The sequence below is a fragment of the Medicago sativa genome, chromosome 2 (assembly GCF_051527215.1).
Source record: "Medicago sativa cultivar Bolivia chromosome 2, Bolivia_mono, whole genome shotgun sequence".
Classification (NCBI taxonomy): domain Eukaryota; kingdom Viridiplantae; phylum Streptophyta; class Magnoliopsida; order Fabales; family Fabaceae; genus Medicago; species Medicago sativa.
Window position 1 is genome coordinate 79882710 of NC_140750.1, and position 23876 is coordinate 79906585.

Sequence of the window (23876 nt, forward strand, 5' to 3'; positions counted from 1 at the left end):
TAAAATTACGCATTTGAACTTGACATCTTGTCCAAGAGTGAACCTACTAGGGATGAACTTCCAAGTTCCTAACTGGAGTTGTTGAGTTTGCCAATGACAAAAATTGATGATGAAACACTCTATGTGATCTCAAAGAGTTGTTGTGGCCTACTACAATTAGAAGGTGGGATTTCACCTGAGAAATGATTGTTTTAAGAGTCGAGAACATAAAGTGCTTTGAAGTCCATCAGCATCTCTGGCATTTGTCCTTCAAGAAGATTAGATGAGAAGTCGATGGAATTGAAGACTCTTAGAATTTTACAAACTACAGCTGTTGACCATATTGAAGAACCTGAAATTGGATAATGTTTACCTTTGAAACAGCTTGGTTTTTCTAGACATCAATGCCTTCCACATTGGGAAGTATTTTCTAGATAGTCTACCACTAAAACTGTTAAAGGCTATGCCATTAAAACATATATACGAACTTACTCTAAACATGTCAAACTTTAAAACTTACTTTTTTAAATCTAAACTAAACGGCTCAACAACTGTATAGCTATTTAAGCAAACATGAATAAAAACTACATAGTCAAAGGCTTTTTAAGTTCACAATACCTGTGAAAACCTTTCGAAACTTGAATATATACGAACTTGTATATATTCAAAACTGTTGAGAAAACAATTAAAAGCTTGAATATCTAGAACACTGTCAAACAGCTAACTTGCAATGCATGCTTCAGTCTAAAAATGTTAAACATATTTTTACATGAAATAGTTTCAGCCACCTTGCAACACAACTTGTTAACAAGTTTCAACTGTCATCATTTGGATTTGCTTGATAGTAGGATATTGCCTCTTCATTTTCTGAACAGCCTGGTCTTTCAGTTCTTGTCTGCATTTCTGTCAGTTCTCCTTCAGACAAATGTTTCTGCAGGCTTTCCTCATCTTCATTTGAAACATGTGTGCTACTGCTACCTGATACAAAGTTCATATCTGAGACAGATGGTGACAATTCCAGTCTAAGTTTATTCGAAAATTCTTGATGGAAAGCATTTTCAAATTCCATACTGAAATTGTAATGATCGACAATCAAGCTATTATATGCCGCCGCATCCATGGATTCGATATTGCGCCTAACATGATCAAGTAAAGTAGGATTCTGAAGAGCCTTCTCAAAGAAGTTTAACAAACTTGTCTGCCTCTTCTCCATGCCATCCAGTAGCTGCTCGAAAACATCCAGCTGAAACTTTGTTGATTCAACATCAACCGTGGCGTTTAATAACCTGAACTCGAGCGAATTTTTCTCTTGGGAAAGCTTCTCTATTTCTTCCTCTAAAGCTTCCCTTTCTGGATCTACAGCAGAACCCGGAGGATGACTATGACTGTGGATAGGTTTCCTACAGTGTATATTCTTCAGGAGATGTTTTTGATCTTTTATAAATTCTTCATTAGCAAACTCGCAACGCTCCGAATCAATTTTTCTAAATCCCTGATAATAAAGCACACATAAATAAACCATAACAGATTTTAAACCATAACAGATTAAAACCTACACCCATAAACAATTATTTATCATTTAAGCCATCAGATCCACAACCTTTGAATGATTTACCATTTAATCTTTAAAAGAACTTCATTACACACATATAAACTTCAGGAAACAAATCTGCCATTGGGCCTTAATTTTCAATCATTGCCATAAGTACATGATTTCTATTTTTTCAACCCTATGTCCCTATCTAAAACTTAGATATCAATCTCGATGTAAACCATCAATTTAGTCTCTAAACTATCACTCCCTCTTCAACTTAGTCCCTTAACTACATAAATATAATAATCAATCTCTAAAGTATATGGCATCCGTCAATTTAGTCCCTGCTATTAAGATGTTAGAGACTAAATTGATAGATTTCATATACTCTAGGGACTAAATTGAAGCATTTCAAATACTTTAGGAACTACTTATTATATTTATATTGTTTTGGGACTAAACTGAAGATAGGGTGATAGTTCAAATACTAAACTGATGGTTTATTCACCGGATATACCACTACCAAGATCAGGATGCTGCGGAAATTTATTCATCGCTTTCTTGAGTGAATAGAGTCTATATCACCCACCAATTCACACAGACACACACACACCCACACACCCAAAAATAAGATTATGGGCATGTTTGGATTGACGAATTATTTAGCTTATCTAATAAGTTTTGTGAGACTGTTTGGGAGAGAATTTATGAAAACAGCTTATGACAATTTTCATAAGCTTTTTTCAACTTATTTTCACAAGTTCTTCAATATAGCTTATAAAAACAACTCATAGCATACAAAAACAATTTCACGTTATTTTATCTTTTGCTATAAAAATAGCTTATGCAAGCTTAGAAACTAGCGCTTATCATGATAAGTGCTTGCGTTATAAACTGCAAATAAGCTGTTTATCCAAACAGGCCCTATATCTCATATCACTCCATCTTTCAAGATTCTCAAGTCGCAACATTTTTAACCCGCAACTAAGTTTTTGCCCTAGATAGACTCCAAATTTGAAGGCCTTCCTAATTCTTATCTCACGAAGCAGTTTTATTCCTCAATCCAGTAATGATTATCGCAATCCATATCCAATAATTGTGATTAAAAATAACCGAAATTCGATTAAGACACAATCAAATAATGCAAATACAAAAATACAACAAACAATCAAATCAAATAAAAACACATTGAAAGAACCATATATGATAAACTGGAGAATAAATTAACAAGGAAGAGAATTGACATACATAGGTATCGAGCTGATGGATGAAGCTGGAGAAATTGTTGTGTTTGAAATAGGTTGGAAGGAGAACGTAAGCGAATTCCGGAGGGTTCCAAACCACAAAGCTGTTGTTGGTAGAGCTCCATGAGACGATATCGTCCGTCGCGGAATCATCCACCATGTCATACATCTTCTGAACAAACGGTGCCGGACCTCCTTCATTTTCAGCGGCGGTGGATGAGGATGGCTGTGCAGCATCCATTTGACTCGAAGGCTGTCTCTTGTCTCTGGTTGTTGGCGTTTGCTAGCAATGAGACAATTGCCAGACAAAAATCAACTAAGGGTTATTTTAGGTCAATTTTTTTTTTTTTTTTTGCAATAAGTTGATCTTTTAAGTACTAGAATATTTTCACCATTACTCTCTTTTCATTAAAGTCAGTCAAAAAGTATTTATGTCGACGTTTAATGTTGAGTTATTGGGTCTAAATTCACTCCTTTTCAAACTAGAATTCATCGGTGTTTATTCGGTTCTGGTTTGAAACAAAATTGATCGATTATTTGATTTATAATGTTGTTTATGAAACATTTATCCAAAAAATTACATTCGAATTTAGAAACAAAAAGAAGAAATGTGTGTAAAGAATCATGTTTGGTGTCATAAACACTCTTGAATCTATCAAGGTTAATGTAAAGACTTTTTAACGAAGTTGAATGATAATCGGATAACAATGTAAATATTGTATGACATATATGATCAATTTGTTACAAAAAAGAAAAAATAAAATAAAATAAAAGACCAAATAAATTTTTTACATATTGCAAAATGATCTTACAACAGAAACAAACATTTAAATATAAAAACTAATTGAAAATTTTACAGCATGAAAATCTACTAATTAAATTAAATTACTTTTTTGTATAATCGTGCAAGAAAAAGAAACAACGCATTGACCATAATGGTAAGGATAAACTTTTGAGATTTTTACCTTAATTTTCTCAGATAACCACAGACCAACATCTTGAAACAAGTCGTTCGATGAAGCATCTGGCTTATTCTCAATAGATGTGTCATTAGAAGGGATTAGCTCCTGACCTGCACCTTCAGCTATTACTATAACTATGTATCCTTGTTTTCTCAATCTTTTCTGAATGAATGACCTCCAATAGCCCACCTGGTCCTTCAAGGTAAAAGGGTGACTCTGGAATCAAACAACAATCCACATTTCGGCTGACAAGAGTTGCATAAATGGCTATAAATCCTGCACAAATGTCAGTGAAACAACTAACCATTAGTGATAAGCAGTGTTTAAAAACCTGGTCGAACCGGCTAGTTCAAGTGGTTGAACTAGCAACAGCAAAGCAGTGTTTGAAAAATCTGGCAGGTCCGGTTGGTTCCATGGTTCCAACCGGTTGAACCAGAAATTGACCACTTCATCAATTGATTTTATTAAAATTGTATTGCAGTCTGATTTGAACTGGACCAATACTCTTGTTATAGATTAAAATAAAAGTGATTTTGATATAAATAATTGGGTTAAATAAGTTTTTTGTCCCTACAAATATAGTGAATTTTGACTTCAATCCCTAAAATATAAAACAGAATGTTTTCATCCTCACAAAAAAATTTGTTTTGACTTTGGTCCCTAATGACCAATTTGTGTTTAAAATAATGTCAAGATTGTGACTATTTTATGTTCGAGATATGCTCACGTTATGTCCCTTTATTATGTTCAACCTTTGTATGTTCATATAATAATGTTCCAAAAATGTCAAGAACGAGTCAAAATTATATCCATTAGGACCAAAAACAAAACAAAAAATTTTGTGAGGACAAAGAAATCTCATTTTATATTTTAGGGACTAAAATCAAAATTTGCTGTATTATTGGGACGAAAAACTTATTTATAATTTGAAGGATTCTTTAGAGATTTTAAGAAAAACATAGACTATATTTGAAAAGGTATTCAAGTTGAAAAACTGTGGATGTCAAAATAGTTTTTTTTTTTAATAAGGTTGAAAAAACAGACACCATAAATTCCAATTTTCTCTATTTTCTATAAAAAAAATATTTTTTTCAAAATCTAATCAAAATGGTTATTTCATTTTCAAATTAAAAAAATATTTTTTTCAAAATCTAATCAAAATGGTTATTTCATTTTCAAATTTTCAGCATAAAAATAATTTTTTAACAAAAAGATTTTCAGCATAAGTTGAAAGAAGCTTACAACCAAACATGTAAAACATTAAAACTTACTTTTTTAAAATCTAAACTAAAAGGCCCAACAACTGTATAGCTATTTGAGCAAACATGACTAAAAACTGCATAGTCAAAGACGTTTTAAGTTCACAATACCTGTGAAAACCATTCAAAACTAGAATATATATGAACTGACAATACTTGTACATATTCAAAACTATTGTGAAAACAATTAAGAGCTTGAATATCTAGAAGGCTGTCAAACAGCTAACTGGCAATGCATGCTTCATTCTAAAAAGGTTAAACATATTTTTGCATGAAATAGTTTCAGCCTCCTTGCAACACAACTTGTTAACAAGTTTCAAGTCACATTCATGTTATTAAATGTGAGAGTCTCACATACCAGTAGTATAACAAGTGTTGCAAGACAGCATGCTCAAAGGGTGAGATTATCCATATTCTTGATGTTACTGGATATTCCATGAACTAACTGCCCTTCTTCCTGCTCATTACATGGATTTGCTTGATAGTCGGATATTGCCTCTTCATTTTCCGAACAGCCTGGTCTTTCAGTGAGGAACTGTTCCCAAAACAAGTCATTCACTCTTTTTGGAGCAGCTGGTTTGACTTGGAGGCTACCTGAATCCTCCTGCGGTGAAGCTAAATTGAGAACCTCGTTAGCCACATTTCGGTTTGAGTAAACTCCAATTTCAGATTCTTTACCACTGGCGTTAACCCTTGATTCTGCCATATTGCCAATTTCTTGACAGTCTATCTGGGGTGACCTGGCCGAGTATGAATTCCTGTTGAATTCTAATGTGCAGGATGCCAGAGTCAAATTTAGTTGGCAGGATATATAACTATCACCTTCTTCACTACTTGGCTCTAAAGATTGAAGATTTGGGCTCTCAGTAGTTGTTGCTCGTCGTGATAAACATGAATCCATGTTAAAAGCAAAAGATGCCCCAGGATCTGCAAGCTCTAATGTTTCAGGTGCAAAAGCAAGGTCAATTCTTGTCTGCATTTCGGTCAGTTCTCCTTCAGACAATTTTTTCTGCAGGATTTCCTCGTTTTCATTTGAAACATGTGTGCTGCCTGATACCAAGTTCATGTCTGAGACAGATGGTGACAATTCCAGTCTGAGTTTATTCGAGAAATCTTGATGGAAAACATTTTCAAATTCCAGACTGAAATTGCTATGATTGTCAATCAAGCTACCTGCAGCAACAGGCTGCACGTGATCAACATGAAGCAACCGCCTTTTCTTATTACATGCCGCCGCATCCATGGATTCGATTTTGCGCTTAAGACGATCAACAAAAGTAGGATTCTGAAGAGCTTTCTCAAAGAAGTTTAACACACGTGTCTGCCTAATCTCCATGCCATCCAATAGCTGCTGGAAATTATCCAGCTGAAACTTTGCTGTTGACTGATGATGCTTGTAGTTTAAGACACTGGACTCGAGAAAATTTTTCTCTTGGGAAAGCTTCTCTATTTCTCTCTCAAAAGCTGCCCTTTCTGGATCAACAGCAGAACCCGGAGGATGACTATGACTGTGGATAGGTTTCCTACGGTGTATATTCTTCAAAAGATGTTTTTGATCTTTTATAAATTCCTCATTAGCAAACTCCCAACGCTCCGAATCTTTTTTTCGAAATCCCTGATAATAAAGCACACATAAATAAACCATAACAGATTAAAACCTACACCCGTAAACAATTATTTATCATTTAAGCCATAAGATCCACAGCCTTCTTATAATGATTTACCATTAAATCTTTAAAAGAATATTCTTTATTACACACGTACAAACTTCGAGAAGCAAATCTGGCATTGGGCCTTAGTTTTCAATCATTGCCATAAGTGCATGATTTCTATTTTTCAACCCTATCTAAAACTTAGATATCAATCTCAATGTAAACCATCAATTTAGTCTCTAAACTATCACTCCCTCTTCAATTCAGTCCCTTGACTACATAAATATAATAACCAATGTCTAAAGTATATGGCATCCGTCAATTTAGTCCCTGCTATTAAGATGTTAGAGACTAAATTGCTGGATAATCACTTTCTTCTTAATTCATTTGATTCATCAATCAAGTAACGATTATCGCAATCCATATCCAATAATCATGAATAAAAATAACCGAAATTCGATTAAGACACAATCAATGGAGAATAAATGAATTAAGAAGGAAGAGAGTTGCAAATGAGATACATACATAGGTATTAAGCTGACGAATGAAGCTGGAGAAATTGTTGTGTTTGAAATAGGTTGGGAGGAGAACCCTAGCGAATTCAGGAGGGTTCCAAACGATGAAACTGTTGTTCATAGAGCTCCACGAGATGATATCATCTGTCGCAGAATCGTCCACCATGTCATACGTCTTCTGAACAAACGGCGCCGGATTTCCTCCGTTTCCGCCGCCGCCAGATGAGGATAGCGGCGCACCATCCATCTTGTCGTGTGGTAGACTGGTCGTTGTTGGCGTTTGCTAGCAATGAGACAAGTACCAGACACAAATCAACTAAGGATTATTATTATTTGGTTTAAATATGTCTATAGTCCCTGCAAAATGGGCTCAATTGAAGTTTAGACCCTGTACTTACTAATCCTCCCAAATTTGGTCCTAATTACATCTGAACGCCCATGTGGCAAGTGATTACTTACGTGGCAATGACGTGGCACTAGCTGACTGGGTAAGGATTTTGATGACTCAGCATTTTATCCCCTGAAATGACCATTTTACGCTTAATAAAAACAGACACGTGAGAAAAAGACCAAAATACCCCTGACAATTACCCTTGCCTTCTTTCTTCCCTTTTCTCAGTCCGAACAGCAACTTTAGCAGCAAAAATGGAATTATTTTGGATCTGGTTATAGACAAAAATTACAAGGCATTTTCTCTAGCATGTAAAATTCAGCGGTAATACTAACTCACAGATCTAATTTTATACATAAAAACTAAGGTGCAAACAAACCACAGATGCAACACACAAAACATGAAGGCTCAACACAAAGCAGGTTACCTTAAAACTATTTCAAGATAAACTAAGCAATTATATGCACACCTGCTACTGTAATGAAAACAGTCGAAATCCAGGATTGCAACTGGACCCAACACAACAAATCAATTCAAAACCTAAACAACAAAATAGAATAAAGCACAACCTACCAAATAAGGTTTTGCGTCATGCTCCGGTGGATGTGTTATTGTTCTTGACGTCGGAGAAGCCTTTCGTTTTTGGAGGCAGAGAGCTGTTTTGTGCGGCGGAGTTCGGGGAAGAAGGAGGATGTAATCGGTGGAGGAAAGATAGAGAGGGTGAAGAAAGAAGGCAGGGATGTATTGGTCTTTTCGTAATGGTCTAAGAACATTAGGTAAAAATGGTCAACTCGTGTCGTGTTTGTTGAGTCAGCACCATCCTAGCCCTGTCAGCTGTTGCCATGTCACTGCCACACATCTAATTACGTGCCACATCAGTAATTATTTTGATTTAGGACCAAAACTCAAATGATTAGAAATTGCTGAGAAATTTTGGAAAGATTAGTAAGTCGGGACTAAAATTCAACTAAACCATATTTAAAAGGACTATAGACATGTTTCAGCTTTATTATTTATTTTTTTAAAGAATTGTTATTTTTTTTATTTTTGGTCAAAGCTAAGAATTTTATTTATTTATTTTTTTCAATACTTCTAAAAAAAATTGCAAAATAATATTTGTTCCTCCTAGTTTAAAATTCGACAATTTTGGTCTCTATGTCATAGTTTGAAACTAAAAATAAATGATTTGATATGTTTTAATTGTCGTGGTATAATCGTCCCATCGCCATGGAGAATCTGAATTTTACATTATTGTTTCCTCTATTATTGCTCAATCATCTTTACATTCCAACTTTGAGGTGAAGTTTATTAGGCGACAAACGACCACAATTGCTCATACACTAGCTAGGGCGGCTTGTTTTTAGGCTAGTCACCGTATTTTTTATGTTTATCCTTCTTGTATTGAACATTGTTTAATCAATGATATAAGTTAAGTTTGTTTTGGTAAAAAATTGGTTGTAAAATGCGAAAGATCAATGTCGATTAAATCATAAAAAAAAATCTTTAAAAACTTCATTTAAAAGAAGACGTATCATCTCGTGAACTTAGCTTAGTTGGTAGGGATATTACATATTATATGCAGGGGTCGGGGTTCGAACCCCGGACACATCACTTCTCCACAATTAAATTGTGTGAGCTCTAGTCACTAGATTACTTGTATCATCATCATAATTTAAACAAAATATTTGATAGAGGCACCAATACTGTCAAATTTTAAAATAAGAGGACTGATTTTGCAAAATAATGAACACAAAGAGACCAACTCAACAATTAAGCCTAAATTAAATTGTGTGAGCTCTAGTCACTAGATTACTTGTATAATCATCATAATTTAAACAAAATATTTGATAGAGGCACCAATACTGTCAAATTTTAAAATAAGAGGACTGATTTTGCAAAATAATGAACACAAAGAGACCAACTCAACAATTAAGCCTAAATTACAATAATTTCACCTATGTTTAACATAAAAGCGTTTATTTTTAATTAAACAAAATATTTGATAGAGGCACCAATACTGTCAAATTTTAAAATAAGAGGACTGAGTTTGCAAAATAATGAACACAAAGCGACCAACTCAACAATTAAGCCTAAATTACAATAATTTCACCTATGTTTAACATAAAAGCGTTTATTTTTAAAATATGTAAAGAAAAACTGAATTTATTTATTTATATAATAACTGTAATTATATAAACAAAAATTTGGTCTAATGGTAAAACCTTGAACTTGAAAGAGTACACCCAAATGGAAGAAAAGAAAAGGACGCTAAATGGAGAGGACCGTAGCTGATAAAACATGTGTAGTGCCGAAGCAAATTGTAAAAGTTTTATGAACCGAAGGTCTAGAAAATAGTAAATACTCCCTCCGTCTCACAATAATTGTCTCTTTAACATTTTTTTTTCTCAAAATAATTGTCACTTTAGAATATCAATGCAACATTAATTATTTTTTCCCATTATTATACCCTTATTTATTGAATTTCATCCAACTAATTTACTCCACTAACTACAATTCATAAGAGTATTTTAGTAAATGATATTAATTTTACCATTGAAATCAACACAATTAATCATTTCCTTAGTAATCGTGCACAAACCTTAAACGACTATAATTTAGAGAGGAGTAGGTTTGCAAGAATCTGAAGGAATTTATTTATTAACATAGTATTCACTAGTAGATAAAGACAATTGAAAGAAGCTCCCAATGTTGTGCAAATCTCTCTTTATTTGTAAGATGTACAATTTGACACTTCCAGAAGAAGTTTGTAAATATAGATGCACTCATTTTTGTTGTCTAGTGTCAATCATGTAACTTGCTGTTAGAATTTAGAAGCATTGAATTTGCTGAAGCAACTCACCAGTTTTAAAGGCATTATTATAATTTATAACAAAGACACAAAACACTTTGTTCTACTTCTGATATTATGTGTTTTGTTCATTCTACTTTTGCTTCTTCTGTGATGGATTGAGGATTCACAAAGCTGGGCTGATGGGTTGAGGATAGTAACCTTGCCCACATCCGGTCTGTTATCACAACCCTCTTCTGTCCCTCGTTTATAAGCTGCACATACAAAATAACATTTTCGCGTAAGGAAAATTAACGATATAATACTACAAGAAAAGCACATATAACAAACAAAAATATGTTGCAGTTCAATCAAAATGAAGGGAGTATTTGAGATATCAAATGTAGGTTTCTTGTATGTCCACGTTGTGCATGTTCGGTTTGATGGTGAGTTTAGGTAGACTGTCACAATTATTTGGCTAACGCTACACTTTAGTCTTTAGACCACGCTATCACCATGATTTTGTCAAATTTGTTGGTCTAAACAGATACAATGTGGGGGCATATTAAAAGCTACAATTTGTAGCTTAAACCTAAACTTGCGGTGGCATGTGTTTCACTGTGATACTAAAAACTATATTGATGTAATAGCGAAGAGACACGGTAACTTACATGAAAGGGAATGTAACAATTTCTGCCGTTAACTGGGCCAACTGTGAAGCCTGTGTATCCAGCCATTGCACCATGAACGGCACTTTGAGCAAGTAGGGTGCAGAACACATTATCAGATGCATTACTTGGAATAGCACGGATCATGTAAGTAGGATCTGCAATACAATGTTTATTTTATAGTTCACAACATTTTGCTCTTTTGATTAGTAAACGTATAGAGTTTCAAATAAAGAACTCACCAATGTACTTCAGATTTATAGTTTTTTTACTTCTTTCAAAGTGATCCTACAATAGAAACAAACATTTAAATGTAACAAAACTAAAAGAAAACACATTGACTATAATAGTAAGGGAAAACTTTGTGATTTTTTACCTTAATTTTATGAGATAACCACAGACCGACATCTTGAACCAAGTCATCAGGAGAAGCATCGGACTTATTGTTATTAGATGTGTCATTGCGAGGAATTAGCTCCTGACCTGCACCTTCAGCTATTACTATAACCATGTGTCCTTGTTCTCTCAGTCTTTTCTCAATGAACTCCAGAAGCCCACCAGGTCCCTCGAGGTAAAAGGGTGACTCGGGAATCAAACAACAGTCCACATCTCGGCTCGCAAGAGTTGCATACATGGCTATAAATCCTGCACAAATGTCACCATAACAACTAATCATTAGTGCCACTGAGTGTTTTAAAAACCTGGTCGAACTAGCAACTGCCAAGCAGTGTTTGCAAAATCTGGCTGAATGGGTTGGTTCAACAAGTTGAACTAGAAATCGACCACTTCATTGGTTGGTTTGATTTCAATTATACTTCATGGAATCATATTGAACTGGATCAATACTCTCATATGTAGTTCATTCGTAGTCGATGTGAAACTAACCACCTACACATAAATTTCAATACTATGTCTATACCATTAGGCTAAGGTTGTATATTACCGTAAGAATGAATGAAGCTTACCACTGCAACGTCCCATTAGCTTCACAACACCGATACCATTCTCAGCACTCTCTGCTTCCACATGGGCAGAATTAATGGCTCTTTGTGCCTCTTCAACAGCAGTGTCAAAACCAATTGACTTGTCAATAACCTAATTCAGATACATAACTACCTTCATTAACTATGTTTAAATACTAATCCTTTTTCATTTTTCAGTTGAATGGCATGAAAAGCATATAGGATTTCACATATACAATCAAAGCATCCTTACAGGAATATCATTATCGATTGTTTTTGGAATTCCGACCACTGCAACTTTCAAGCCACGTCTTCTAATTTCCTGAGCAAATAAACAAACCTCATGAGTACAAGTCTTTTCCAGTCTTAACCTCCGGATTCCAGAGTTTGCGAGGTAAGTACAGTATGACAAAATGTTTTAGTCAGAGATTGAACTCAGGTGTTTCAGATCGATTCAACCATAACTGAAGTTCATTAACACTTGAGTCCAACCAATTTTACTATCATTTGAATCATATGTTCTCATAATAGATCATAATAAGCACTAAAATTACATAAATTAATTGCCACCTCAAAAATCATAGCTGCTTCATTTTGAGTTCCAAATCCTCCAAGTATATAAACCTGATTAATGCCTCGATCCTGAATGCTGTCAACAATCTTTGAAGTATCATGGCCTCCATATGATGTCCCCAAAACGGTTCCACCACGTTTGTGAATATCGTTGACAATCTTTGGTGTTAAAGGAATTGTATTTCTAGAGTAAAATCCTCTATATCCACCCTACATTCAATCAAACCACTAGAATCTAGATCATATTTTAATGAAACAAAGTTACATAAATAAGTAAAGGTGTTTAATTGGACATTGTTACAAAAATATTTATACATACCCCTATTCCCAAAACTTTTTGCACTCCATACATATGGTATAAGCCACAAACTAATTCTCTTATCACTGTATTTAGACCAGGACAAAGACCACCACATGTAACAACACAAGCATACACTTCCTCTGAATCAAAATATACCTGCAATACATTCACTTCACATTACATATGTGGAAGGAATCAAATGTTTCTATTTTGACCACAAGAAAAAGCCAAATTAACCTTCTGAGCAGGCCCGGCACGCCGAAAAAGAGTCCCTCTTGAACTATTTTTATGCACAACTATCTACAAAAAGAAAACAATTTTGAATAATTAACTCAAAAACACTGAAGAATGGTAGAGTTAAAGAGAAGAGAAGAAAAATAATCAAAATGTTAAAAATGACTTACCTGTTGCGCAACTGTATCATCTGGATGCACATAATACTGTCTGTGGAAACATAAATTAACCAACTTAATCACTGAATAAAAATTGTTATGGTAATCAAACACAAGAAAGAATCAAACTTTTCAATTAAGCCCTTATTCTATACGTTATTTTAGATAGTTAAGTGTTTCTTTCTAAATTAGGCTAGGAAATTGATTGAAAACAGCCTATGCACATGTTTTTCTACTGAGGGCCGGTTTAGATTGACGCCTTTGAGCTTATCTAGTGACATAAATGTTAGAACACTATTGTTCCAACAATAAACGCTTGTGACACTGTTTGAGACAACTTGTAAAAACAACTTATGACATGTTTATAAACCAATTTTAGCTTATTTTGCATGAGCTCACCGGGCTTAGCTTATGAAAACAACTTATAGATTATACAAAAACAGTTTGACTTTATTTTATTTTATCTTCTGTTATATAAATAGCTAATTCATAAGCGCTAATCCTATAAGCTCCCGCTTATGCTATAATCTGTAAAGCAAGTTGTTTATCCAAACAAAGCCAAAATTATCCCTCAAATATTGATACAAATGTTTACCACATAAAATATACTTGCAAATGCATTTGAATAAAATTGATCACTTACTTAACAACAGAATAAGAAGGATTATCTTGTAATGGATCAGGATATGTCTGCATGATCAAGCAGAAGCAAAAAAAAAAACATGAAACACAATCATAAATATAAGTATTCATTAAAACAACACTAAACTATGGAAATCAAACCAAACATGAACAAAGCTAAGTGATGTAAAAGAAAAGCAAAAAGAGAAAAAGTTACTACACATACAGGGAGATCAGGTATGTAATCAGACAAGTGAGGAACATCCTCAAGCAAGAAGTCAGAAACATGTGTGTTGGCTTCAACATGGGAAGTGGAAGAATCTACCATGGTTTGTTTTTTGCTTTTTCCGCAGGTTTCAGTTTCAGCAGCTAGTTATTGAAATATCTTTACTATTACTCTTCCTATTCCTAACACATCCATATTATATTATATATATATATACATATGACATAGGTAATACCGTTTGGAATTAAATAATGATTTACTACTCATCATGTGGCGGGTTTTTACACCGGAAACCATCTGAATTTCTTTACCTAAATTGTTGTCTCAATCATAATTAAATTATTAGTACTTTTTTTTATGACAATATAAATTAAAGGCAAAATACCTTCATTTTATGTTAGATGTATGTAACAAGTTTATTCTTTAATTCCCTAAAAAAAAAAATATATTCTTTAATTTTATTTATGTAATATAAATTTATCTTTTAACTCAAAATGTTAACACGGTTATCATTTTTCATCCATGTCCATTAAAATAATGATACGTGACTATTTAACATTGAGATGACATATTCAAAAAAATGTTTGACATAAAAAATGATTACTTACGTACAAGTGATAAGTGCCAAAAAAGTGTTACAAATCATATGTTAAATGGGCATTTTTAGTTACTTGTTTTACAAGTTATCTAAGGAAAAGCAATTATTTGATGTAAATTCACCATTTATGCTTTATATGCCATGATCAAACCAATTTATGCAGGAAAAAGATAAGCAAGGACAAAGAAAGAAGCTCCTGAACAAACTGTAGGACGCTTTCGCGTCCAGAGGACGCTTTCGCGTCCACAATGTCGAATGCAACAATAAGGACGCTTTCAGGTCGCTTTTCATGTTTGAAGTAGGACGCTTTCGCGTCCTAAGGACGCTTAAGCGCGTCCTAAGGACGCTTAAGCGTGCCGATAGTTTCAGAAGGCGGTTTACACGTGGCAGCTTTCAATTGGCTCAGAGAAGATATTTTTGTAGGACGCTTTCGTGTCCTCCCTCGAATTCTGCCTATAACACAAGCTTTCCTTCTCTCTTGTGAAAAACCATCACTATTCCATTAGATATTTTATTTTTAGTTTCTCTCTTAGTTTTAGCTTAGCTTTTCATTGTAATTTCATAGAGAGAAATAGGGTAGATCATATAGAGTGAAAGTGATTTTGGAAGTTGGATTCTTATTCCTTTGTTGAGACATCACAAGGTGTAATGGTTCCTTCCTTTTCAATTCATCCTTGCAAGGCTTCCATGATGATGTGTAGCTAAATACCCTTTGTTGGGATGAGAGGTACTTGATACTTGTAAACATGTAATCTTTTGATCTTGCAAGTTATGGTTCTAGCAATTTATATTCAATATTGTTGTTATTCTTGTGTTAATGCTTTCAATGAGATTCAAGATGCTTTGGACACAAACTCTTGAATCTAGAGCTAGAGTAGCAATCTATCTTAGGTTATTTCATTCTTGACAAGTTTGTTAATCTTTGATAATCACCATAATCAAGAGTTTAATGCTTTCGGATACTTAATCAGGCTGGACACGGTCGATTAAGTTATCTGATCGACTTTGTTATCGTTTAAGGGATTTGGACACGAATGTTTAAACGATACCTTAGAGTTAATTATATCGCTTTGGACACGAAGGATAGTTTAGAATTGATTGTGATAATTTTGGTTATAAAGCTAGAATTCGTATGGATCATTAGGTTATGTGTGATGCTTGGTTAAGGAACTCTACTCCTAACAAGTTTCAAGCCTTATTAATCTCAACTTTTACTTTCTGCAATTTAGTTTAGCTAGTTACAATTCAAACAAACAAGCACTCTTAATACTTGGAATGATATTTGATGTTAAACTATCCTTGATATCACACTAATCCCTGTGGAGACGATACAAATACTTATCTTGTTTGATGCAAAACTACATACATCAACAAGCACGTTGTCTTCTTGTTTTCGAATTCAAACTTAATTTTACAGATCAATATTTTATTAAATGTATTATAAATCAAGTAATGTCGATTTTGTTCAAACCAAAATTAAATAATACGTCTATGAACCATAGTTTTGAGAGCAGTAAATTTAGACCTGCCAACTTAACATTAAATGGCCACATATAATTATTTTTTAGCCAAGATTGATAAAAAGATGATAATGGTGTAAACATTTTTCATAACTTAAAATGATCAATTTATTACATAAAAAAAAAAATTAACTACGTACAAACAGTGAACCATAATAACTGCATGAGGTACTTGGTCTAAAGTAAATTATTAGTACTTTGTTTCAAAATAAGAATATTAATGACCTTTTTCACGAAAATAATTGTTTGTAAAAAAAAAAGGTTAATAAATGATCCTTATAAATATTTAGAATTTCATTTTTAGTCGCTATAAAATAAAATCGCACTTTTTAGTCGCTATAAAATTTTCCTTCAACATTTTAAGTCCTTGTAAAAAAACTCATCAGCATTTTTAGACCCTGTAAAAAATTTCCGTCATCGTTTTTGGTCCTTGAAATACTAAAGAAAAATGTCACATGGATTAAAAAGTGTAATTTTATTTTGTAGGAACTAAAAACAAAATTCTAAATATTTATAGGGACCATATACTTAATTAACCCTAAAAAAATTAACATTGGAGCTTTAACCTTAACTTGAGTTCAAAAGCCACCAAACGATCAATAGCTTATAGAGCCAACTTATTTATAAAAACTTATAAAAAAAATTAGATCGGCTGTTAAAAATGATTTTTACTAACAAAGACAAAATAGGTTTTGTAACAAACTCACTTTATATATGATGATGATGGGAAAGTAACAAACGTAAATTGATTGATCGAGTATTGGCTGCTGAATGCTGATAGATAAAGTCATATGAGCTCACCAAAAATAAATAAATGCCATACTGTGACGTATAAAGTTGTCTAGCATTTTTTTTTTCTTTTTTTCCTTTTATTCTCTTCTTCTCAATAGTTTTTCTTAGGTTATCTTTTTTGAGCAGCATTATAGCCATTCGTATTTTTGGTTTACATTTGTAGTAGTGGAAATAATTTAGGCAATTTTTTTTTGTATGTTCGAGTTTTGTTGAGTACTGGTACCCAACTTCAATATAGAGAGTGTTCACCAATAACTTATTATATAAGGATTAAATGATATTTTTAAATTATTTTATTAATTATTAACATGAATGTTATTCTATTTAAGGGTTAGTTCTTAATTAAATAAATTATCTTTGTGAATTTAGATCAGTTGATAAGGACATTACATAATATATATATATAAGGATCGGGGATCGAACCTCAGACCCTCACTTAACCACTAGATTATTTGAAGAAGAAAAAAATATGAATAGATGAGATGGGGATATAAACTCGTAAGAAAAAAGTTGATTCCTATGAAAAGAGGAAATGTTATTGTTGTACATTTTGATTATATTTCAAAAGTTTTATACCATATTGTTAAAAGAAAATCATTATTATTTTATTTATAATTAATACTAATAGTTGACTTGGTCTAATTCTTTTAGCCACATTATTTTGGGGTTAAATATGTTTTTGGTCCCTATAAATATGTCAACTTTTCGTTTTAGTCCCTCTAAAATTTTCCTTCAACTTTTAGTCCCTATAAAATTTTCAATCTTCACTTTTGGTCCCTCTTTTAAAGTAAACTCATATGTACAATTCATATTATTTAATAAAATTTTCCAGAAAAATTCAAAATATTATAAGAATCACTCCAAAAAAAAATAAGAATTTTTTAACAAAACATGAATTTAATATGAATTTTTATATGTTTTAAGGTTAAAAATTCATATTTAATTTGTGTTTTGTTAAAAAATTCTTATTTTTTTTAGGAAATTTTTTTAGAATATTTTATACATTTCTGCACAATTTCATTAAAAAATACAAAAATTAAATAAAAAATAGGGACCAAAAGTAGTGATTGAAAATTTTATAGGGACTAAAAGTTGAAGGAAAATTTTAGAGGGAATAAAACGAAAAGTTGACATATTTATAGGGACCAAAAATATATTTAACCCTATTTTGAATTGGTTTAGTCTAAGGATATTTACTTTCATCTTAAAGAATAATTAAGGCTCATGATTTTTATGTTGTAACCGAAATAGAATTGATAAGGCTAGCTGCTGTTATTTTTGAGGAGATTGTGCCTATTTATGCTCATAAGCTAACTGCCAATTTTAAGAGAGTTTTATGTTTCTTGTACGTGCCATCAATATCAATAAGAGGAACACCATTTTTCTTTTGGTATAAAAACTTATGCACATGCTAAACAAAAATCCCTCCTCTTTCAAAAAAAAAACAAAAATCCCTCTTTACTTTTTATGCTTCAAGCTATATATAAATAGATTTTCACGAGTCTGACGTATAATTCTGGGTTACATTCTTCTAAAAATATTTCTTCTTGATAGTTATGCATCCTTGGTTTCAATCCAAGAAGAGTCTGCTGAATCCCGGGGGATTTGCACTTAGGAGGCGGATAAATCCTTAAGGACAGTGCGATCAGCACGCCTTAGGTTATATACTGATTTACTATTTTGTAGGTTTCATATGAATTGTCAATGGATGATGTTGATGGAACTGTGTTGACGGCCAAGTTCCTACAATAATATATAGTACAAACAAGTTTACATGTTATCTCTCTTGTTTATTTTCTTTAATTTAATTTGTTGCTCAATTTTATATGTTGATTATTATTTGTAGATAATTTTATATCAATATTTTACAATAGTTATTTCATATACTCTTTTCTTACGAATGATTTGTTTCTTAAAACTATATGAGTTGGATAGATTAGTTTTCGAAATAAAAAAAAAACGGCAAAGTAGTTTTTTAATTTTGATTCAAAATTATTTTAGGCAAAAAAAATTCAAAATTATTAATCATGTTATGTTCACATGAGGAATTGAGGATGCATGCACCTCAGAGGGACCAAGCTCATTGACTCTGTTCTCGTGTCTTCTCTTTTCTCTCCTTCCTTTAAGAAAGTGGAGCCCCATTTCTGAAGTCAAGAAAATGTTTGGAATTTACGCCAGATCGATAATCCAATGACCACTTGTATATTGACATTGACCATGTGAATGTGCACGATCGTTTGGCTAAATTCATTTGTTTTGAGAGTTTTCTTTGAAAACAAAGTGACGTTGTCCATTACCTACCCTTTGGGCTATTCGACTTTAACATTTACTAGTAATTTTTTAGCTCTCTGGTTCATACGAGAAAGATCCTATTTATTCGAAGTTCGGCTGTCATGGTAGTTAAGTTTGGCCAGTAATTGTTCAACCCATGAATTTAAGTCCGTGTTCCCCAAATGGTTCGTTTATTTGGTAAAACTCATTAACCGTTTAAGCTCAACCAATTGATTCATTTTAACATTTATTATTATCATTGAGAAAATAAATTTCATTAAAAAAACATTAAGAGAAAATAGAGAGAAAAAGCATGAGATGCTATTAATTAAACTAGTTTGATTTCTTTTATCATTTAATAAAATAAAAAAAATAAAAAAAAAAAACTTGATAAGGAGATTTGAAGTATATCATACTTATTTCTAATATGAATAACATTGCTAACACAATGTGCCAACCCTAATTCCTATTACTTTTGGCGCCTTGGTGTTCCCTTTTTTTTGGAAGCTCTTTTTTTTTTGGAACCGTTTAACTTTATGGCCTTTTTTTTTTGTACGCGTAGTTATTGCTATCACAATTCACAATGTATTGATGCAACTTCAGCAGAGTATGCCGTTCTGATTTTTTTCAAATCAATAATTAAATGGCAGTTATACTATTCCACATTCCCCCAACTATTGGATTCCCAACCGATAATGAATTGCCTTCCATTTTTCCAAGATTTGGAGTTTACATATCAAAGCTTGCTGTCTTATATATATTCAGAATTTCAGTAAGGGATTTTACGTTCTGTTTTCAGTGATGGCTCACCACCATAACTTTCAGGCAATGTGGTCCTATCACATGTTGTAAGGTTAATTTTCGAACTCCTGATCTTTGTCATTTTCCTTATGTCAAACCATTTTATTGAATAGTTCAGAGCCGTTATGTTCTTGATCTGATTTGTTATTTTATCAGCTTTTAACTATTTCTTTTTTTTTTTACAGCACCTTTGATTCCTGCTCCAGCTACTGCTATTGAGAGGAAGATCAATCGACTTCGTACGAAATATCGGACATACATGGTTGAAATGGATGTCGATTACGTTAGTATTAAACTTGATGGTGTAGTGCAGTTTAAGTTTGTTCCTTCCATGGTTTAATGTTGTATTTTTTGTTTCAGGGATCTGCCATGCTGCCGATGATGTTCTCACATGATTTTGGAGACCAAATACATCAATATGCAACCCTTATTGACCCTAACAACAATCGATTTGAGGTATTGGTGGAAAGAAATAATCAGGGAATTTATCTAACCAAGGGTTGGCATGCTATTCGTGATTTCTACAAAGTACAATTTGGTTCGTGGATTACTCTTATCTTTATGGGAAACGGCATGTTCAGTATTAGAATAAGAAATAGGTGGGGTAAGACGATTCATTATCCAACCTTTGCTCCACCAATGCATTTCATGGTTCACCGTACTGATGTGACCGTCACCCCTGACTGGGTTGTCCCGCGCCCATTTATCCATGATGTGTTTAATTTCCAACTGACTTATGAAAAGATCCTGAGTTTAAGTGATGTTAGTGTTGGATACATGGTAAGTTTATACCTTTTTTGAGTATATATATATATCAATTAACATTATACATTTACAATAAAAACTAATATGATGTTTTCATTTTTCAGGAACTAGCTGAATTCGGATTCGCACTTATGGTCTTAGATAGAGAAACAACGGCTATCGATTTGGTGGATGAGAATGGAAACGTATGGAACTGTAGCCTCCTGTTTTCGGAGACTCCTTATGCAAACTTCAGGATAGGTGGTGGCTGGGAACGAATGGTGCAGGCTCGAAGGATCAAGGAAGGTGCGCGCGTTGTTGTAGGTGCTCCTGGAGTTGGAATGAATTTGACTCTATTCTTCTGCATAATTCGTCGTTGATGCTATGGTGTTTCAAGATGATTGGGATGATTTATAATATGTTCTTGCGTTCTTCATGAATTTTGCTTCATGTTTGTGTATTATTTTTATTTTCTAATTAGGTGTCGGTTTAAATAAAAGTTTTCAGTAATGGGTCTGTAATTTTGGAATGGAACTGATGAGTATAAATGAAGTATGATTGTATCTTTGCATCAACTAAAAGGGGTCCATATTAAGCCTTATTTAAATATGAATTGATATTGCAGTTTATACATGTAACTGATGAATATAAATGAAGTATGATTGTATCTTTGCATCAACTAAAAGGGGTCCATATTAAGCCTTATTTAAATATCAATTGATATTGCAGTTTATACATGTAACAAGGAAAATGATCGGAATTTCTTTTAAATTCATGGTAAAGATTTGCTTAATGTATAACCGTGTTTAATTAACAAGGAAATGCCGTGCATTTTGTGTAATATTCAGGGTTAAGAACTAACTAAGGTTATACATACATGATGAAAAGATAAAGGTATGTTAAATGGAAAGATAAAAAATAAGAATTATTGAGAATATCACGAATAACTACGCGTTAAGTGCAGTTTAATACTAAGAATAGAAAAACGCATTCCAACTTTCGCAAGGTATCCCAATCTTGGTTTCCATTCCTATGGTTTTTGACTGCAATGACCACATTCAAGTATGATTTTCATGTTAAGAAATGAAGTATGGTTGTATACTTGCATCACCTAAAAGAGGTCCATTTTAAGCCACCTCTAAATATGATTTCTTTTAATATATCTTGATAATAAATACTTAAGGTACACCGCTAATGATTAATAAAGAATGCTTTTCATTTTGTTTAATATTCAGGACCAGTTTTGTTCTAATTTCTTTTAATATTTTATATTTTATTAAGAACAATTCATGAGTGGAATCAATTTACGTTTTATATTCTAGCCATGACTGTACAGTTATCTTATCAAGTTTCAGTATTTTCTATGTTAAAAAGCAGAAAAGAAGTGAAATCTCACTTAAGAGTTCACTTGGTGTTAAAATTTATATTTGAGGTCTCAAGCAAAATTTTAATAAAAACAAAGGTTAGGTGAATTGATAAATGTATATGTTTGAAGGAAAATTTGAAACTCACAAAATAATTTGTAATGGTTTATATATATATATATATATATATATATATATATATATATTTTTGAACAATTGTAATGGTTTATATATATCGGTTTCATTTGTGATGTTTTAATTTAATTCCACTACCAATACTTATTTACATGCGTTTTGTTTAATGCTCAATGGAATATATATCATTTAAATGGCGGGCCACACATAAAATTATATCTGAAAGTTGGAAGGACTTACTTCTGATGGGATTAGAAATTCATTGGGAATATAATGCGTTACTCATTAACAGTCTTGGAACAAGGAGCATTCAACATATACATTCTGCATTGAGCATATGCACATAGCATTCATTTTGTTGAACCCAATTAATATCCACTGAACATATGATGAGACCCTTGCTGTATTTCTTCCTCTTATAAGTATCACCTCCATAACATTGCCACGCCTAAACACACTCAGAAATATTAATCTTAGTTTTCAAACCAAAGAAATGGCCCCAATCTACACCCCTGTCTCAGCAATTGTTGCAGGCAAAATCAAGCTGAAACTCAAAGTCCGCGTTGTCCACTTATGGACTGTACCAGATTTCAATATGCCTAATGAAGAAAATTTCCTTCATATGTTGCTGCTTGATGAACGGGTATTGATTTTTTATAACAATTTTTGAATGAATTTGTTGCTTAATCCTTTTATCAAATGGTTTTATTGAAACATAATATGTTGTTATCACCTATGACCAGAACGGGAAGATACAAGCCTCAGCAAAAAAGTCCTTGATTCCTGATGTTAAGACAAGAGTTACTGAGGGCGCTACGTATGAATTGGAGAACGTTTTGGTCACTCACAATGATCCCCAGTTTCAAAACCACTACGTAAGAACTATGCTGCTGATACTGTTGGAAGGAATTTCAAGGAAATTGAGGTTATTGGTTTGTTAAGTTTTGGCAGGCACAATCCTTATTTAAAGATGCAAAATATTAGTTTAACATTATGCTATATGTACTGTAATGTCTCATGCTATTTATATTTTAATTGAAATGTAGGTCATATGGAAACTTATTAACAATATTTGGAGGCATTTGTTGTTACATGACAGATATACATAGTATATGAACTAGCTTTCTATTTTAGTGTGTGGGGAATGTATTATGATCGATTTAAGTGTGAACTTTGGATGCATTATTTGTCACTATGAGGTCCATTTATCGTACTTTTAACAATATTTAGTTTATATCGTGTTGTCAGAGATGTTACGTGAATTATTAATCTCTTCAAATACCGCTGTTAAATATATATGACCCGTGCGGTAGCACGGGAGGGAGATCTAGTTTTTCTTCAACTCCATCTACCTAAAGCATGCTGGTCCTTTACCAAAAAAACGCATGCTCCTAAAGCATGCATTGGTATGTTTCTGTGATTGTGTTACACTTTAAATTACTAATATATACAAAATTTCATATTAAACATGGTATATACCATATTCTGTTTTTATTATTTTGAAACCATACCATATACTGTATTCTATTATCATATGCATATGCTAGGCATAAAGCATGCGTGAATACTTTAATATACCCACGA

General features: G+C 32.8%; 3 protein-coding genes, 1 long non-coding RNA gene and 1 pseudogene across 15 annotated transcripts; 2 read left to right on the top strand and 3 right to left on the bottom strand.

The window, feature by feature from the left end:
* Positions 1 to 656: 656 nt before the first annotated feature.
* On the bottom strand, positions 657 to 4186 carry LOC146951237 (heat stress transcription factor A-5-like; annotated as a pseudogene). The gene is made up of 5 exons (XR_015027829.1): positions 4061 to 4186; positions 3909 to 3995; positions 3723 to 3862; positions 2762 to 3040; positions 657 to 1471 (listed from the first exon to the last, which is right to left on the bottom strand). The product of XR_015027829.1 is annotated as a heat stress transcription factor A-5-like (transcript).
* Positions 3783 to 8293, bottom strand: LOC146951238 (heat stress transcription factor A-5-like). 10 transcript variants are annotated; one of them, XM_085747184.1, is made up of 6 exons: positions 8110 to 8293; positions 7737 to 7776; positions 7544 to 7665; positions 7156 to 7428; positions 5337 to 6593; positions 3783 to 3995 (listed from the first exon to the last, which is right to left on the bottom strand). In XM_085747184.1, the coding sequence occupies exons 4-5, from the start codon at positions 7390 to 7392 to the stop codon at positions 5370 to 5372; spliced, it is 1461 nt and encodes a 486-aa protein (XP_085603310.1). In that variant the 5' UTR covers positions 7393 to 7428; positions 7544 to 7665; positions 7737 to 7776; positions 8110 to 8293; the 3' UTR covers positions 3783 to 3995; positions 5337 to 5369. The 10 variants fall into 10 exon arrangements, with proteins under 10 accessions (XP_085603310.1, XP_085603308.1, XP_085603306.1 ...); XM_085747182.1 differs by having other exon boundaries at positions 7605 to 7665; positions 7737 to 7807; XM_085747180.1 differs by having other exon boundaries at positions 7737 to 7807.
* A 1873-nt stretch (positions 8294 to 10166) lies between these two features.
* On the bottom strand, positions 10167 to 14251 carry LOC146951239 (ATP-dependent 6-phosphofructokinase 7-like). Of its 2 annotated transcripts, none has more exons than XM_085747189.1 (12): positions 14068 to 14251; positions 13864 to 13910; positions 13233 to 13272; positions 13066 to 13128; positions 12847 to 12984; positions 12525 to 12737; positions 12208 to 12276; positions 11958 to 12087; positions 11369 to 11637; positions 11235 to 11280; positions 10996 to 11150; positions 10167 to 10599 (listed from the first exon to the last, which is right to left on the bottom strand). In XM_085747189.1, the coding sequence occupies exons 1-12, from the start codon at positions 14167 to 14169 to the stop codon at positions 10474 to 10476; spliced, it is 1398 nt and encodes a 465-aa protein (XP_085603315.1). In that variant the 5' UTR covers positions 14170 to 14251; the 3' UTR covers positions 10167 to 10473. The 2 variants fall into 2 exon arrangements, with proteins under 2 accessions (XP_085603315.1, XP_085603316.1); XM_085747190.1 differs by having other exon boundaries at positions 13233 to 13303; positions 14068 to 14129.
* Positions 14252 to 19769: 5518 nt separating this feature from the next.
* Positions 19770 to 21214, top strand: LOC146951240 (uncharacterized). Its single transcript, XM_085741594.1, has 4 exons — positions 19770 to 20101; positions 20235 to 20332; positions 20410 to 20829; positions 20919 to 21214. Exons 2-4 carry the CDS (start codon positions 20309 to 20311, stop codon positions 21171 to 21173), a joined length of 699 nt encoding a protein of 232 aa, XP_085597720.1. The 5' UTR covers positions 19770 to 20101; positions 20235 to 20308; the 3' UTR covers positions 21174 to 21214.
* Positions 21215 to 22808: 1594 nt separating this feature from the next.
* Positions 22809 to 23526, top strand: LOC146951241 (uncharacterized). The gene is made up of 2 exons (XR_015025500.1): positions 22809 to 22935; positions 23036 to 23526. It is a non-coding gene; the product is annotated as an uncharacterized LOC146951241 (long non-coding RNA).
* The last annotated feature ends 350 nt before the right edge of the window (positions 23527 to 23876 follow it).

Bases quoted from the DNA above. Each gene is read 5' to 3' on its own strand.
- LOC146951238 (XM_085747179.1), bottom strand. From the start codon at position 7,392: ATGGATGGTGCGCCGCTATCCTCATCTGGCGGCGGCGGAAACGGAGGA. The intron at 6,594-7,155 runs GTATGTATCTCA...CTTTATTATCAG, and splicing joins TTCGTCAGCTTAATACCTAT to GGATTTCGAAAAAAAGATTC.
- LOC146951239 (XM_085747189.1), bottom strand. From the start codon at position 14,169: ATGGTAGATTCTTCCACTTCCCATGTTGAAGCCAACACACATGTTTCT. The intron at 12,738-12,846 runs GTATGTATAAAT...GATTGAATGTAG, and splicing joins AAAAAGTTTTGGGAATAGGG to GGTGGATATAGAGGATTTTA. The intron at 12,277-12,524 runs GTGGCAATTAAT...TTATTTGCTCAG, and splicing joins AAGCAGCTATGATTTTTGAG to GAAATTAGAAGACGTGGCTT.
- LOC146951240 (XM_085741594.1), top strand. From the start codon at position 20,309: ATGGTTGAAATGGATGTCGATTAC. The intron at 20,333-20,409 runs GTTAGTATTAAA...TTTTTGTTTCAG, and splicing joins TTGAAATGGATGTCGATTAC to GGATCTGCCATGCTGCCGAT. The intron at 20,830-20,918 runs GTAAGTTTATAC...TTCATTTTTCAG, and splicing joins ATGTTAGTGTTGGATACATG to GAACTAGCTGAATTCGGATT.